The sequence below is a fragment of the Salmo salar genome, chromosome 17 (genome assembly GCF_965601325.2).
Source record: "Salmo salar chromosome 17, fSalSal1, whole genome shotgun sequence".
In the NCBI taxonomy this organism is placed as follows: Eukaryota; Metazoa; Chordata; class Actinopteri; order Salmoniformes; family Salmonidae; genus Salmo; species Salmo salar.
In genome coordinates, this window is record NC_138307.1 from 6,901,203 (window position 1) to 6,918,001 (window position 16,799).

A 16,799-nucleotide genomic window follows, 5' to 3' on the forward strand; every position below is an offset into this window, starting at 1 on the left:
TTTGCAAGACTACAATTAATTGTGTTATTTAAATTCAGTATGAGATTGATCTCCTGAATCAGCCTGATGCAAGTGCTTAGGAATGCCTTAAATTAGCAAACAAGCCAACTGGCCACTAGCCCAAGAGTCCAATAACTCCTCCCCAGAAAACACTGTAGCCTAGGCTACTCTCTCACTGTGCACCTTTGTGTAGGGCTATACTTAGACAAATCATGTTGAATAATGTCTGTGAATGTAGAATCACGGAACACAAATTCCGACCATGAACCTGCACACAGCCTGACAGAGGCACTTTAGAATTGTCAGTCATTTTATTGAGTCAATATGAACCAACAGGTAAAGACAACAACTAAGAGGCATCGATGTGCAGAACTTGTCAATCTGTACCGTCACAGACCAGTGTGACCATTTAATAACTACGCAAATAATACTATTAACATTTCATCTGCATTCACAAAACATACAAAATGCAGCTCTTGCACTGAAAACACACAGTAGCGTTACACAAAGAGAAAGACTGTATAAAGATTAAAAGCTCCAGAGTTTGAGCTTTTGATTGATAAGGGTATCATTGAAAATGCAAAACACAGCAACCAAAATATATTTATGAGCAAATCAAGGACAAAAAAGCCTTCATTAGTTCACAAGCTTTAAAATGGCGTACCAAACAATTGAAACCATCACAGTCAATTTAATTCCTCAAAATAATTGTTCATTCCGTTACTGCCGGTTAAACAAATGAAATGAAGAGACGATGTTGTGAGGTAATTCTGCTTTTAAACTTTCAGAAAACAAAGACAAAAGATCCTTGTTGGATACATTATGTAATTATTATTCAGCTTTTTGTGGCACGCATTTTGTCCTAAAGTGAACATAGAGGAAACTAACCAAAGGGGGTTTATTTAGTAATGATGATACTTTTGACTTTTGTGTAGAACAATAAACTGTGATCTAGGCTAGCACCTAACTGTTTTGGCAAGCAAAAAGTACAAAGAGCAGTCAAAAAGAGATTTTAAGCACAGGAACACTTAAGGGGGATAGAAATAGAAATCCAAAGAGCATGCATATAATAAGATGTACTTCATAAATCAAGTTTCTGTACATTTTTTCATTTGAAATATATCTATATATTTAGTGAAAAAAAAGCAATAAAAACAAGTGCTATGCCACTTTCTGTAGAAAAAAATGTGTAGCAAAAGACAATACAGATTAAAAACCACCCTTTAGAAATTGATTGAAACATCAACCATTATGAAATCACATCAATATTGTGGCTTAATAATAATCTACTGTAAATTCCATTGAGAGTGTTGAGTGTTTAACCCGCTAGAGAAATAGACCTACAGTAACATGTGCTCTATGTGAAGTGGTGGATACTGGTTACAAACCATTGTAGTCCTGTGCAACAGGATGAGAGCAGGGTCAAGAGTTGAAAGTTCAAGGTATAACAGCTACGGTCAACGTCCGATTGGTGATTGGTCATCCTGAGGGCTGGAGGATACCAGTAGTAGTCCTGCAGGATCCATAGTGCCAAGCTCCAGAGACTCAGTGTGCATCCTAAATGGCACACTATTCCCTATATATCGCACTACTTTTGACCAGGTTCTTGCAAAAACTAGTGCACTACTATGTAGGGAATAGGGTGCCATTTCTGACATAACTTACAAAATCTCTGGGTGTGAACTCTAACTCCAAGTTAAACCAAACTTTCACCTAGTCTCCCACTGACGTCAATGCATGACTAAGTTAACATTTCACGTCAGTGGAAGTTAGGAATCACACCTCAGATGGCTCCTGAGACTCACTACTTCCTACATAGTGCATTACTTCTGACCAGGCTCCAGCCAAAAATGTGTGTCTACTATGCCTGCATTTACACAGGCAGCCCAATTCTGATTTTTTGTTCACTAATTGCTCAAAAGACCAATCAGATCAGCTCTGAAAAAGATCTGATGTGAAAAGATCTGATGTGACTGGCCAAATGACCAATTGGTGGGAAAAATATCAGAATTGGGCTGCCTGCGTAAACGCAGCCTATTTAGGGAATAGGATTCCATTTCAGACGAAGATGTTTTCAGATCAAATGGCATAGTCCCCCTGTCCTACAGGGCTGAAGGCAGAGCTGCGTAACGTATCTAGGCTGTTGACCAGAATGAGCGTTCCGGTGAGGTGCTTCCAGCGCTTGGTTATGGGATTCTTCATCCGGTCCAGGCCCAGGTGCAGCTCCTGGATCACGTCCCGGTAGCTGTCCCCAATCTGGGCCGCCCAGGTCAGCAGGAAGTCATAGGCTGGCTTCCACATTGACTGTCAACATAGGATCAATCAATACAATTGACTGTCATAGAACAAACGATCAATCAATCAATCCAATGTACTTATAAAACCCTTTAAGATCAACAGAGGGGACAGAGAATCATTCCAAATGCGCGTCTAAGGTCAAGTCTGAGTGGCTGATATAAAAGAACACTGCACACAAGAACCAGATGGCAGGGTTAGCATTTTCTCACGTCCAATTTGATTACCGGTCTGAGGCAGCCAACACCAGTCAAACCCAGTAAATGTTACAGTACCTAGAAGTAATGGGCTGATAATCTCACCTCATTGTCCACCAGGCCGTTCTTGTCCCTGTGCGGAGCCTCGTATTGCTCCATCTGGTGCTTGTTCACCCGGGCCAGCTTCTCAGCTAGCTCCCTCCAGCGCGGGGCCACCTCCACGGCCGTGGTCAGCAGGACAAAGTCCATGATCAGCCTGGCCACCAGACCCTGGCAGTCCATCTTCAACAGGGCCTAGAAGGAAGGCCACAACAAAGACAACTTGATTTACTAATTCAGGCTTTTAATTCCTGCTGGAGCATAGGTCGTCGACAACAGAAGACAACGTTTAGCTACGACACAACAGTTCAACAACACACCCCAAGGATCAGCATTGACACACCATTGTGTCACATGATGTTCACCATTAAAGGGGGTAAAGACATGATTATCTAGGCATAGTGAAAGGAGTGGGGAGGAGCAGCATTAGGGGGCCAGGGTATTGTCTTGATACAATACATTTGCGTCTCTAACTACGGCTACACTATCCCTCCCTACTCTCTATAAAGCCTGCTGTGAACTCTGAGGGTGAATTATAGCATGATTCAGAAGAGCCTCTCTTGGTCTTACCACACAAACACACATGTGTGTTGAACAAGAATAAAACCAGGAGGCCAGAGAAAATACACTAGTAATCCCCTCCTCTCTCCACCAGAAACAACACAGACGAACAGGGGATGAAAGAAACAGAGAGACAGTAAATCAAGTCTATCAGGATCCCACAAGGAGATGGGCTGACATACAGCATGTCTGCACTGTGTAGGCTACAACCCAGGAGGGCTATATAATATCAACGGATAATGGAAAGTGCAACCCAATAAAAACAATATGTTTTATGTACAGGAATTCATGTTTTCAAGTCTGAGCCAACCAGTTAAGCCTGCCAATAAGAGACTGCATATTCTTCACCACTATATCTTACAAAACAGATAATACATAAACGTTTTTTCCACTTCAAAGTCTCTTTGGAGAGTTTGCCTGCAACTTGACAGGATCTACTGAGACAGGTACACTATCTATATTTTGCACAGTACTGTATCTAAATAGAAGAGCCAGCATTTGTTTGCTTTGCAGAAAGAGAATGAGGCATACTGGGAGCTGAGTGCCTGCTGCATCCCAAATGGCACCCTATTCCCTATATCGGTGTTTCTCAACTCCAGTCCTCCAGTACTCCCAACAGCATATATTTATGTTGTAGCCCCGGAAAAACACACCTCATTCAACTCATTTAGGGCTTGATGAATAGTTGAATCAGGTGTGCTTGTCCAGGGTTATGTTGGGGTACTCGAGGACTGGAGTTGGGAAACACTGCCCTATATTTATTACATTTTTTATTTAACCTTTATTTAACTAGGCAAGTCCCCTATGGGCCGTGGTCAAAAGTAGGGCACTAAATAGGGAATAGGGTGCTACTGGGACTTCAAAGCATTCCAGTGCTACTCCAGTCACCTCGGCCACCTGGCCTGACTCTGAACAGCAATGTTTTAATGAGCTGGCCTCTGTTCTGCACTGACTGCTGAATCAGGACTCACATTTCTGTCAAAGTGACTAAAATAGAACTGCAGCATAACGTCCACCATCATCACCACCTGTCTGGCTTTTACCGCCATCTGCCAACAATGGCAACTGAGTCAACTGTGAATGACACAGTGGAGTGACTCAGTTCAGTCACAGACCTAACGCTGTGTCATTCACAACACCTGCCACCGGTCTGGCAGGGCCAAGGAGTCAACATGGGAGCGTAGTCACTAGGGTGAGTCCCAAATGGCACCCTATACCATATATCAGGGGTATTCAACTCTCATCCTACGAGGTTCGAAGCCTACTGGTTTTCTGTTCTACCTGATAACGAATTGTACACACCTGGTGTCCCAGATCTAAATCAGTTCCTGACTAGAGGGGAACAATGAAAAAAATGGTGTGGAACTGGCTTCGAGGTCCAGAGTTGAGTTTGAGGGCCCTATATAGTGTACTACTTTTGACCAGACCCTTATGGAGTGCCCTTTGGAACGCAACTCTAGTTACCATGTCACAGTTATGTCATATAGCCTTCAATCAGCAGGAAGATTAGTTGAATCACTGTCTCTTAAAACCTCTTAACTCAAAATCTATCTTCATAATCCTTCAATCACTTCCTGTCATGGAAACCTCAAACCAAATGACATGTCATTTTCCCATACAGTGCTGAGGAGTTGGGTAATTTAGTCCATGGCAGCAGATAAACAACGCTTGAATGCTGCTTAAGTTATATCCCATAACATGAGTAAACCAAAAACTTTGTGATAATGTACTATGGTTCATGCGGAACTCTTTTATGAAACCAATAGCTAGTAATGTCATATTCCATTATTTTATCTTCAGAGAGGTACTGTATAAAAAGGAATCCAGCTCTTTTGAATGACCTCCTGCACAGTTCAGTGAGCGATCTCATTTATTTTTCAAACATTCCAGAGTCCAATGGAGCCTTATAAAACCTTCCAATTCCAAAAGGCCTTATGCCGTTCACGTTTACCTGTCGTTTCAACTCTTAATCTAAACCTATGATAAAACTACGTAACTCGCTTAAATGTTCAGAAGCGTATCCTACGTGTGTGTGTGCCTGCGCGCACACACACTCAGACAGTTTCCCATCCACCTGAATGCCAGTGGTAAGCAGGCTGATGAAAATGAGGAAGCTATAGTGACATCCTTCAAAATGTCTCTGTGTGTGTGTGCATGTGTGCGTGTGTGTGTGTGTGGATTACTCCATCTCTTTGACTTGATCCACATGTCCACTGGGGGAAAGCCCTGACAGACATGACTGACATCTCAAATTTACCCTGTGCACCAGAGCTCTCAGAGGCAGTTATCTCTCTAAGCTCCATTCCAAATGAGCCTGTCTGGCTCTTCTCCCTGCATTTAAAAGGCAGGGAAAGGAGCGTGCACACACAAACACACAGGCAAGCTCCAAATGCACGCACGCACGCACACACATACACACAGGCACACAGTGTCCCTGAGACTAACAGCAGGGGAGAGGAGAGACAGGAGAGGGGAGAACACAGTAACAAGGACTCAACCTCCTCATTAAAGTCAACCAGGGACTTTATAGGTGAGGAAAAAGTTTCTACATCAGCAGTCTATAAACTTCTCTGTACTTTGAAATAGTGAAAGTCGGCCTAACGGTGAATTTCAGTCATTATATTTAATGGTGTGTACAGTACATAGGATGATGGCAGTGGTGACTGAAATCATTGCCATATCTATTTGTCAAAAGTGTCTGTGCAAAGTAATTCTCAACTTGTAGTGTCTTACTACACACAAAATGTATTACATGTATTTATTGTTTAATTTTGTATTCCTTTATTACATTTCATATTTAAAGATTGATTACATTTCATATTTAAAGATTATTTTTAATTAAAATGGTCAAAAATATATAAAAATAGCTTCTTGGTAAAGAGCAATTTATCAAGCAAGAATTTTACTAGGACTGTCTGGGAGTGGTCTGAGTAAGGAGGGGAAAACCGAAAACTAGCTGATATTGGCAGAGAGGTTTGGAACTCCATCCCACCAAAACAGGCTGAAATTTCAGGCGGTCTTTTCAAACTCTTACAATAAAAGGGCATTTTGGTCATTTTCACAATTTCACAGTATTATTCCAACCTCATAGTGTGGATATATACAGTTGAAGTCGGAAGTTTACATACACTAAGGTTGGAGTCATTAAAACTAGTTTTTTAACCACTCCACAAATTTCTTGTTAACAAACTATAGTTTTGGCAAGTCGTTTAGGACATCTACTTTGTGCACGACACAAGTAATTTTTCCAACAATTGTTTACAGACAGATTCTTTCACTTATCATTCACTGTATCACAATTCCAGTGGGTCAGAAGTTAACATACACTAAGTTGACTGTGCCTTTAAACAGCTTGGAAAATTCCAGAAAATTATGTTATGGCTTTAGAAGCTTCTGATAGGCTAATTGACATAATTTGAGTCAATTGGAGGTGTACCTGTGGATGTATTTCAAGGCCTACCTTCAAACTCAGTGCCTCTTTACTTGATATCATGGGAAAATCAAAAGAAATCAGCCAAGACCTCAGAAAAAGAATTGTAGACCTCCACAAGTCTGGTTCATCCTTGGGAGCAATTTCCAAATGCCTGAAGGTACCACGTTCATCTGTACAAACAATAGTATGTAAGTATAAACACCATGGGACCACGCAGCCGTCATATCGCTCAGGAAGGAGACACATTCTGTCTCCTAGAGATGAACGTACTTTGGTGCGAAAAGTGCAAATCAATCCCAGAACAACAGCAAAGGACCTTGTGAAGATGCTGGAGGAAACAGGTACAAAAGTATCTATATCCACAGTAAAACAAGTCCTATATCGACATAACCTGAAAGGCGGTAAGGAAGACGCCACTGCTCCAAAACCACCATAAAAAAGCCAGACTCCGGTTTGCAACTGCACATGGGGACAAAGATCGTACTTTTTTGAGAAATGTCCTTTGGTCTGATGAAACAAAAATAGAACTGTTTGGCCATAATGACCATTGTTATGTTTGGAGGAAAAAGGGGGAGGCTTGCAAGCCGAAGTATACCATCCCAACCGTGAGGCACGGGGGTGGCAGCATCATGTTGTGGGGGTGCTTTGCTGCAGGAGAGACTGGTGCACTTCACAAAATAGATGGCATCATGAGGCAGGAAAATTATGTGGATATATTGAAGCAACATCTCAAGACATCAGTCAGGAAGTTAAAGCTTGGTCACAAATGGGTCTTCCAAATGGACAATGACCCCAAGCATACTTCCAAAGTTGTGGCAAATGGCTTAAGGACAACAAAGTCAAGGTATTGGAGTGGCCATCACAAAGCCCTGACCTCAATCCTATAGAAAATTTGTGGGCAGACCTGAAAAAGCATGTGCGAGCAAGGGGGCCTACAAACCTGACTCAGTTACACCAGCTCTGTCAGGAGGAATGGGCCAAAATTCACCCAACTTATTGTGGGAAGCTTGTGGAAGTCTACCTGAAACATTTGACCCAAGTTAAACAATTTAAAGACAATGCTACCAAATACTAATTGAGTGTATGAAAACTTCTGACCCACTGGGAATGTGAAAGAAATAAATAAAAGCTGAAATAAATCATTCTCTCTACTATTATTCTGACATTTCACATTCTTAAAATAAGGTGGTGATCCTAATTTACCTAAAACGGGCCATTTTTACTAGGATTAAATGTCAGGAATTGTGAAAAACTGAGTTTAAATGTATTTGGCTAAGGTGTATGTAAACTTCCGACTTCAACTGTATATAAAACACAGGAATATAATGTTTTTGACTATACTGGGTCTTTTATATGTGTACTGTAGTATTACAGGGATCATTTGTAAAAGAGACCTCGGTCTCAATACAACACTCTGTGTAAATAAAGGTTAAAGAAAGAAAGAATCTGGAGGTGTCTTTCTGCTACCCATAGAGATCCTCATATGATATTCATTGATGAGAGAAAAGCAGTCCATAGCCTAATGTCTTACTACTCTGTGGAGTCTGCAGGTATCTCTCTCTGTCTTTCTGGTTGACCGTTGGGATCTATTTCAGTGATGAGCAGTGGGATGGCATTTCAATTTTCTACTACCTGAGCCACGCCATCCGTCACATTGAGAATTCTTAGCGGTGTCAGTTTGCATTGGTCGCTCAACCCCCCTGGCCTGCGATCTGGCCTGACCAATGTCTCCTTTCCTTTCCTCTCCTCACATTTCAACTGACAACACCTGTCAGACCATGCTAGCGACTCAGAAAAAAAGGGAAGGCAGGTTAGTAAATCCCATAGAGCACAGCGTTGTTTAGGCTAGACAGAGCTATGGATATGGTGATCACACATGTGAATGAACGCTTTGTGAGGAATTTGAATCATAGGCCACTTAGCTGATAAGTGATAATCTCGGTTATCTTCTATTAAGAGACTTTTATATAATAATCAGGTACACTTATATATACAAAAATATGTGGACACCCCTTGAAATTAGTGGATTCGGCTATTTCAGCCACATCCGTTGCTGACGGGTGTATAAAAACGAGCACACAGCCGTACTGAAGAGCTCAGTGACTCAACGTGGCCCCGTCATAGGATATCACCTTTCCAAAAAGTCAGTTTGTCAAATTTCTGCCCTGCTAGAACTATCCTGGTCAACTGTAAATGCTGTTATTGTGAAGTGGATAGGTCTAGGAGCAACAATGGCTCAGCCACGAAGAGGTAGGCCACACAAGCTCACAGAACGGGACCTCTGAGTGCTGAAGCGCGTAGTGTGTAAAAATCATCTGTCCTCAGATAAACACTCACTACCGGGTTCCAAACTGTCTCTGGAAGCAACGTCAGCACAAGAGCTGTTCGTCGGGAGCTTTATGAAATGGGTTTCCATGGCTGAGCAGCTGTATACAAGCCTAAGATCACCATGTGCAATGCCAAGTGTTGGTGTAAAGCTCGCTGCCATTGGACTCTGGAGCAGTGGAAAAGTTCTCTGGAGTGATGAATCATGCTTCACCATCTGGCAGTTCGACGGGCAAATATGGGCTTGGCGGATGCCAGGAGAACACTACCTGCCCGAGTGCATGGTGCCAACTGTAAAGTTTAGTGGAGGAGGAATAATGTTCTGGGGCTGTTTTTCATGGTTCAGGCTAGGCCACTTAGTTCCAGTGAAGGGAAATCTTAACGCTACAGCATACATTGACATTCTAGATGATTCTGTGCTTCCAACTTTGTGGCAACAGTTTGGGGAAGGCCCTTTCCTGTTTCAGCATGGCAATGCCCTCGTACACAAAGCGAAGTCCACAGAAATGGTTTGTTGAGATCGGTCTGGAAGAACTTGACTGGCCAACACAGAGCCCTGACCTCACTCTCATCGAACACTTTTGGGATGAATTGGAACGTTGAGTTCAAACATCAGTGCCCGACCTCAATAATGTCCTTGTGGCTGAATGGAAGCAAGTCCCCGCAGCAATATTCCAACATGTAGTGGAAAGCCTTCCCAGAAGAGTGGAGGCTGTTATAGCAACAAAAGGGGAACCAACTTCATATTAATGCCCATGACTTTGGAACGAGATGTTTGACGAGCAGGTGTCCACATGCTTTTGGTCATGTAGTGTATTTTTTGTTGTTGTGTTAATTCAGACAAGCATATGACCTAACCATGGTTCTGTTCTGTCTAACAATGCCTACTAACTGAGCTTTAAAGCTTCTTAGTTTAGTTCTTGCACACACTTTTTGATTAACACTTTTAGTCCAGAGAAGTAATTACTACTGTGTGAGATTAAGGTCACCAAAACGGCAAATGACTAAGTTTGAGGAAAGGCCACAAAACCACAGAATGACCACAGAACAACAGAAAGACCACATAACTCTCACTAGACTCTCACCATAGACTCTCACTATAATGACATAATGTGCTGCAATATTGTCAAACCTTTGTACAACCATCTCCCCCACACAAACCTATATACAAATCTCGTATCTTAATTTGAGCCAGTTTCACACCGCAGATAAATAATCTTGTAGCAACAGGAAATGTGAATTCTTATGTGGAATATAATTAATGAAAAAAATGTATAGGGGTTGATACATTTTTCATTAGTGCAAATCAAGGAAATTACTAACTTTAGAAGCCTTTTTAAACCTTGAATACATTACACGTTTGCATTTCTTCTTGCTATGCAGGAAAATTCCTGCAACAACAGGAGGGTCAAAGTAAGATACAGCATCTGTAGACTACAACAGAGCAATGTCAATGGTCCTCAAGATTCTGCTCTAACGTACAGTATTTCAGGGATCAGTATGGACCAACAGTTGTGTCACTGATGTTATATCTGGTGTGTCTTGGCCTGATCAGGATAGGCAACAACACTCTGTTTCTACTGTGGCTAGAAGGCTATCAGGACTGGCTGGAATGAAAAGATAAGACATGGATCTAATTCAAAGACCCCTTCCAAGACACCATTAGCAGAATTGCCAACAACCAGATGCTTCCAGGTTTCAGGGATACAGCTAATTCAACCTAGCTTCCTTTTCCACTGAAAGCCGGATGTGGGAACTACACTCAGGTGTTTTCTTTTACGCCTGCTATGTTAGGTTACTCCCAGGCTAGTGGGCACATTAAACAGATCCGTGTGTCCACCATAAATAATGTGTATGTGTTTTTGTGTGTGTGTGTGTGAGCAGGGGTAGTACGAGGGCTTTGGGCATGGTTCATTGCTTTCTGGGACCAATCCATCATCATCCCTTTGTCTATTGACTGTTATATTTCATACCAAAATAAACTGACATATGCTAGCTCTTACTGATAAGGTGTTTACAAAAGCAAGCATTGTGAAAAAGACATCAACCTCACTTTCACAGACAGATCCAATTTCTCCACAGATCCAAATTCAAGCAACTGTTGCCTGTTTGTGACTGATGCAATGTTGGGTATAGTTACATTACCAAGCACTTCTGTCTAAAACTTAAAAAGTACAAGGGTGACTGGAGAGAGAGAGAGAGAGAGAGAGGGAGTGGGAGGCATGTTGAGTCAACACTTTCTGTCACAACAGCAACCCTGCCTGCTTTGAAGAGAATCTCTCAGGATATTGTCGTCTCTGTTTGTGTCTCAGTCTCGGAGTTGCACTGAAGGAGGTGAAGTAGCTGTGTTTTTGTGCATTGTAAGTCACACCACACTTATTCTCCCTACAAGTAGTACTCTTAAGGCACCCTGAGGCGATAAGGAAAACTGCTTACCACATGTGACTGAATAAGCTGAGTACAGTAACATATCAGCCCCCCCATCTCACAGTACATCACAGCCCATTGCCTCTGACAGAATGGGAACACCATGTCAACATCTGCTACTGATGGAAAATAGGAAATAAACACAGAAGCGCTATACATTTCCAGGTGAAGGTGGAATTTCCTATTTCTTTAGCTTTTGATAAGGTTTCTGTATTGAACCATACATTTGAATAGCTTCTACAGCCTAAGAGGTACAACGTGCACGATGAGGGGTTTCCAAACACACACACACACACATCAGAGAGAGAGAGAGAGAGAGAGACAGAGAGACAAACACACACACACACACACACACACAAACGTACTGTCATGAGTTCCTTCTGGAAGGTCTTTCTCTCCTTGATGTCCATGTTAGTGCAGTCCTCCTTGAGCTTCTCCAGAACCGATGCAACCTTCTCAGGCTCGTTGTCCAGTTCAGTCCGACAGAAATAAGACAAAGGTAAGTTCCCATATCCCAGTGCGTCTGCAAAGGCCTTCCAGTTCCCTATATTCTCCATGAGTACTGTTCTCACAGAGGCGTAGATGTATGTGAGAAATTTGCAAGGCTTCAGAATCTGCTCCACTAGCACGGTAGTCGTGAGGTCCGGACCACAGAAATAAATAGGCTTGACTTTCCCCAAAACCAGAACGTTTTTCGCATGAACAAGACCGGTCTTTCCCTGATAATATCCAATATACCACTCTTTGGTCCACAGTTGTCCTCGTAGTTTGATTTTCTCCTCACTCAGCAAGGCGATCACGTCACCCTTCTTGTATTCCAACAGGTACGTGCTCTTGTTTTGCCTGATCACAGTTTTGAGCAACTTGCCAAACTTCAGGTTGGTGATGCAGCGCTCCTGAAACTGTGGGTATTTGGCAGTGATGGCCAGAGGTGATAGAAGAATCTTACCCACCACCTCTTTCTTCTTCAGGAACCTCCTTTGGCCGGAGTTCCGCGCTCCACTCTTTGGAGGCGGTTGCGGTGTTTGGACGCAGAACTGAGCCAGGATACAGTCCAGGCAATCTTTGACCTGGACCTGCAAGGTGAAGTCTGAGATGTCTTCAGGGTTGTTGGATGTGATCATGTAAATGAGTCGGCTAACCTTCCCCAGTTTGACCTGGAAGCCCCGAATAATCCTGGCTTGCTCATTAGCCTTGATCATATAGTTAGACATGTTGGAGTATAGACCAACCTGGAGGTCCTGGGGCCGTCCCAGGAAAAACTGATGCTTCCCCCACAGCGTGAGCGCCACTGGAGGGGCAGAGTGGGCCTGCTTCCCCACCTCACTCACCAGTAGGGTGTTAGGGGCACAGTCATGCCCAAATAGGGCCACGACCGTCTTGAACGAAGGATGGATGTGCTTGGGCCCATAGACACCCAGGGTGACTTTCTTCAACACATTGTCCCATACAGTTGTATTAAGGTTGACATGCTGGGCCTGCACCACTACTACCACGTACATACACGGCTCCAAGTTATCCAACTGGACTTGTACTGTGTCCTTGTATAGGTAGGCATGTGGGATGATTATATAGGGTCCCTCCTTGCAGTCACTCCGGACACAGAGCACCTCGGCTACCTGACCGCTGTCTTTCTTCACCGTCACAGACACAGTCATCTCCAGAGTGATGAAGGACTTGGTCTCCATGTTGGACAGTTTGATTTCCACCACTGGGCTGACCGTGGAGCAGTGGTCATTGTTCAGCTCCAGTGGAGGGTCCAGTAGGGCCTTCATGGAGATCTGCTGGCTGTCTTCAGGACCCACGTGTCCCTCAGGGACATGGACACTGATCTGGGTGTCAGGGAGCTGAACGGCCCCTCCACGACTGTCTAGTTTACAGACAATGTTGGTCTCCACCGGCTGAGTCTGTCCCCAACCAGGGCTCTGCCCCAGAGAGTCCAGGTCATGGCAAGATCTGGCCAGCTTCCGATGGTTTAGCCACGCAGTCCTGAAATCCTCCCTGCTCTGAAACTGCTCTGGCGAGGGAGCTTTGAGGCCAGTGAAGAACCCGGAAGAAGGCAAAGGGGGGTTGGATTGCGTCTGTAGGACGGACAACTCCGATAAACTGTACGATCGCTTGCTCCTGAAGAATGGGTTATCCCTTCGCAGTGTCTGTAAAACCTGTAGGTCCAGGTTGGGGCTGGTGGATGTCATCATGTCAAAGATGTTGCAGTTACTGAAGCCATTGATCATGGTGGTGCTGGAGGTAGAGTTAGGTACCGAGGGGGAGACTGGGGATTTCAGGGAGTCAAAGACGAGCAGGTCTGTGGACCTTCCCCTCTCATTACAGTTCTGGTCCAGAGAACCACGTATATGAGCACTGTTGATGAAGGGGTTGGTAGAGGAGGTATCAAGGGAGAAGGGGTTGCTGTTAAAATAAGGCGAATAAGGGGTGGTCTTAATGGATACCCCTGTCCACTCCCCTAGGAGATCCAGCTCCTTAGCCACTTCGTCTGTACACTCCCCTAGATTGTCTATCATGCCACTATCACTGAGCGATGAGTTTCTACAGTTGATGGGCTGGACGTATGCTGAGGGGATGTAGCCCATCTCTGTGTTGTTGTGGGCATACCACCACTCTCCACCCGACGTGTCCATCACATAAAGCCGGTCACCTTTGGAAAACTTTAATGTGGTAAAGCTAGACGGGCAGTAATCTTTGATGGCGACTACTTCACGAGCAGTTACGAGGGAGGCTGAATTGTCCAGCCGTAAGGCACTGGAAGAAGGCACTGGATGAAAAGAAAAAGAAGATCAAAAATTCACATAAACATTCTCAATTCATCCTCAATTTACATTTAAATCAGTATATCTTTAAATGCTGAATAACTGTCTGGTACATTAGTCAGTATTGAATCCTGACCTTTGACATCTGTGAGGCTAGCCTCAGAGAGCCCTTCGTTGAGATCAATGAGCGTGCCCTCCGATTTGCAGCGAGGGAGAACATGATTACTGTTGGTCACTCTAATGATCCGGTGGGCTGCCATCTTGGTGCGAATTGCCCGAGTTCCAGTCGCACTACTACTCTTCCATTTCTCCAATTATGATATTCAGTCTTTGGCAGCTCTCCATTGTATCTATACGAAAGGAAACAAAAACAAGAACATCTTCATTAGCTGTGACTGACCCATTCTTGTAAGAGCCATAAATGATCAAATCATCACTATTTACAACATGGTTTGATTCAGTAAGAAGTGGGGATAGTCTTGGCTAGGGACTAAATGAATGGGATTCCAGTAGATGCCAAATAATATCCAGTGAAGAGAATAAACATTCTGAGCAGTGCACCCTGCCTTGGAACAGTTTAACATCTTATGACACTCATAACCCACTGTTCACAAACTGGTTGAATCAACATTATTTCAAAGTAATTTCAACAAAATTACATTGAACCAATGTGGAATAGACATTGAATTGACGTCTGTGCCCAGTCGGTCTTCTGCTATCTTAACACCTTTCCAATTACTTTACAGTCATAGGTGTCCTCAATATGCCTGAATTGGCTAATTATGTGTTCTGCATCTCAGTGTGCAGTTGAGGATGATAATTGCATATTTTCCATCTCATTCTGTTGCTTTGCGAAGCATAAGTCCTCAGGGAGGGACACTGAATCACATGGAGGATAAACAGGAAATCATGGACAATTCCCTTCTTAAACCCTCTCAGATATACAATATTCAGTAAAAACCTAAGTGAAGACTAGATACAGTACCTTGCAAAAGTATTCACATCCCTTGGCATTTTTCCTATTTTATTGCATTTCAACCTGTAATTTAAATGGATTTTATTTGGATTTCATGTAATGGACATACACAAAATAGTCGAAATTGGTGAAGTGAAATGAAAGTAAAAAAGAAAAAAAATAAAAAAATAAAATTGAAAATGGAAAAGTGGTGCGTGCATATGTATTCACCCCCTTTGCTATGAAGCCCCTAAATAAGATCTGGTGCAACCAATTGCCTTCAGAAGTCACATAATTAGTTAAATAAAGTCCACCTGTGTGCAATCTATGTGTCACATGATCTGTCACATGATCTTTTATTACGTTTGCAATTGCAACAAATAATCTGCTCAGACCCCAACCAAGGAGCATTAAAAGTCGTGCTATAAATTCTCAGACAACCCAAAGATTCCTTGATGCCCTTCCAGACTGCCTCTGCCTACCCAAGGACGTCAGAGGACAAAAATCAGTTAACCACCTAACCGAGGAACTCAATTTAACCTTGCGCAATACCCTAGATGCAGTTGCACCCCTAAAAACTAAAAACATCTGTCATAAGAAACTAGCTCCCTGGTATACAGAAAATACACGAGCTCTGAAGCAAGCTTCCAGAAAATTGGAACGGAAATGGCGCCACACCAAACTGGAAGTCTTCCGACTAGCTTGGAAAGACAGTACCGTGCAGTATCGAAGAGCCCTTACTGCTGCTCGATCATCCTATTTTTCCAACTTAATTGAGGAAAATAAGAACAATCCGAAATTTCTTTTTGATACTGTCGCAAAGCTAACTAAAAAGCAGCCTTCGCAAATGGAGGATGGCTTTCACTTCAGCAGTAATAAATTTATGAACTTCTTTGAGGAAAAGATCATGATCATTAGAAAGCAAATTACAGACTCCTCTTTAAATCTGGGTATTCCTCCAAAGCTCCATTGTCCTGAGTCTACACAACTCTGCCAGGACCTAGGATCAAGGGAGATACTAAAGTGTTTTAGTACTATATCTCTTGACGCAATGATGAAAATAATCATGGCCTCCAAACCCTCAAGCTGCATACTGGACCCTATTCCAACTAAACTACTGAAAGAGCTGCTTCCTGTGCTTGGCCCTCCTATGTTGAACATAATAAACGGCTCTCTATCCACCGGATGTGTACTAAAAGTGGCAGTAATAAAGCCTCTCTTGAAAAAGCCGAATCTTGATCCAGAAATTATAAAAAACTATCGGCCTATATCGAATCTTCCATTCCTCTCCAAAATTTTAGAAAAAGCTGTTGCACAGCAACTGACTGCCTTCCTGAAGACAAACAATGTATACGAAACGCTTCAGTCTGGTTTTAGACCCCATCATAGCACTGAGACTGCACTTGTGAAGGTGGTAAATGACCTTTTAATGACGTCAGACCGAGGCTCTGCATCTGTCCTCGTGCTCCTAGATCTTAGTGCCGCTTTTGATACCATCGATCACCACATTCTTTTGGAGAGATTGGAAACCCAAATTGGTCTACATGGACAAGTTCTGGCCTGGTTTAGATCTTATCTGTCGGAAAGATATCAGTTTGTCTCTGTGAATGGTTTGTCCTCTGACAAATCAATTGTAAATTTCGGTGTTCCTCAAGGTTCCGTTTTAGGACCACTATTGTTTTCACTATATATTTTACCTCTTGGGGATGTCATTCGAAAACATAATGTTAAATTTCACT

At 43.0% G+C, this 16,799-nt stretch overlaps 1 protein-coding gene across 1 annotated transcript in view; it reads right to left on the reverse strand.

The window, feature by feature from the left end:
• Positions 1 to 292: 292 nt before the first annotated feature.
• LOC106575222 (SH3 domain-binding protein 4-A) overlaps positions 293 to 16,799 on the reverse strand; it is a 29,669-nt gene continuing 13,162 nt past the window's right edge. Inside the window, exons 2-5 of the mRNA XM_014151592.3 lie at positions 14,242 to 14,455; positions 11,703 to 14,110; positions 2,598 to 2,786; positions 293 to 2,304 (exon numbers count right to left, since the gene is read on the reverse strand). Of these exons, the coding sequence (XP_014007067.1) occupies positions 2,080 to 2,304; positions 2,598 to 2,786; positions 11,703 to 14,110; positions 14,242 to 14,365 (2,946 nt within the window). The 5' untranslated portion in view covers positions 14,366 to 14,455 and the 3' untranslated portion in view covers positions 293 to 2,079. The remainder of the gene's footprint in view (positions 2,305 to 2,597; positions 2,787 to 11,702; positions 14,111 to 14,241; positions 14,456 to 16,799) is intronic.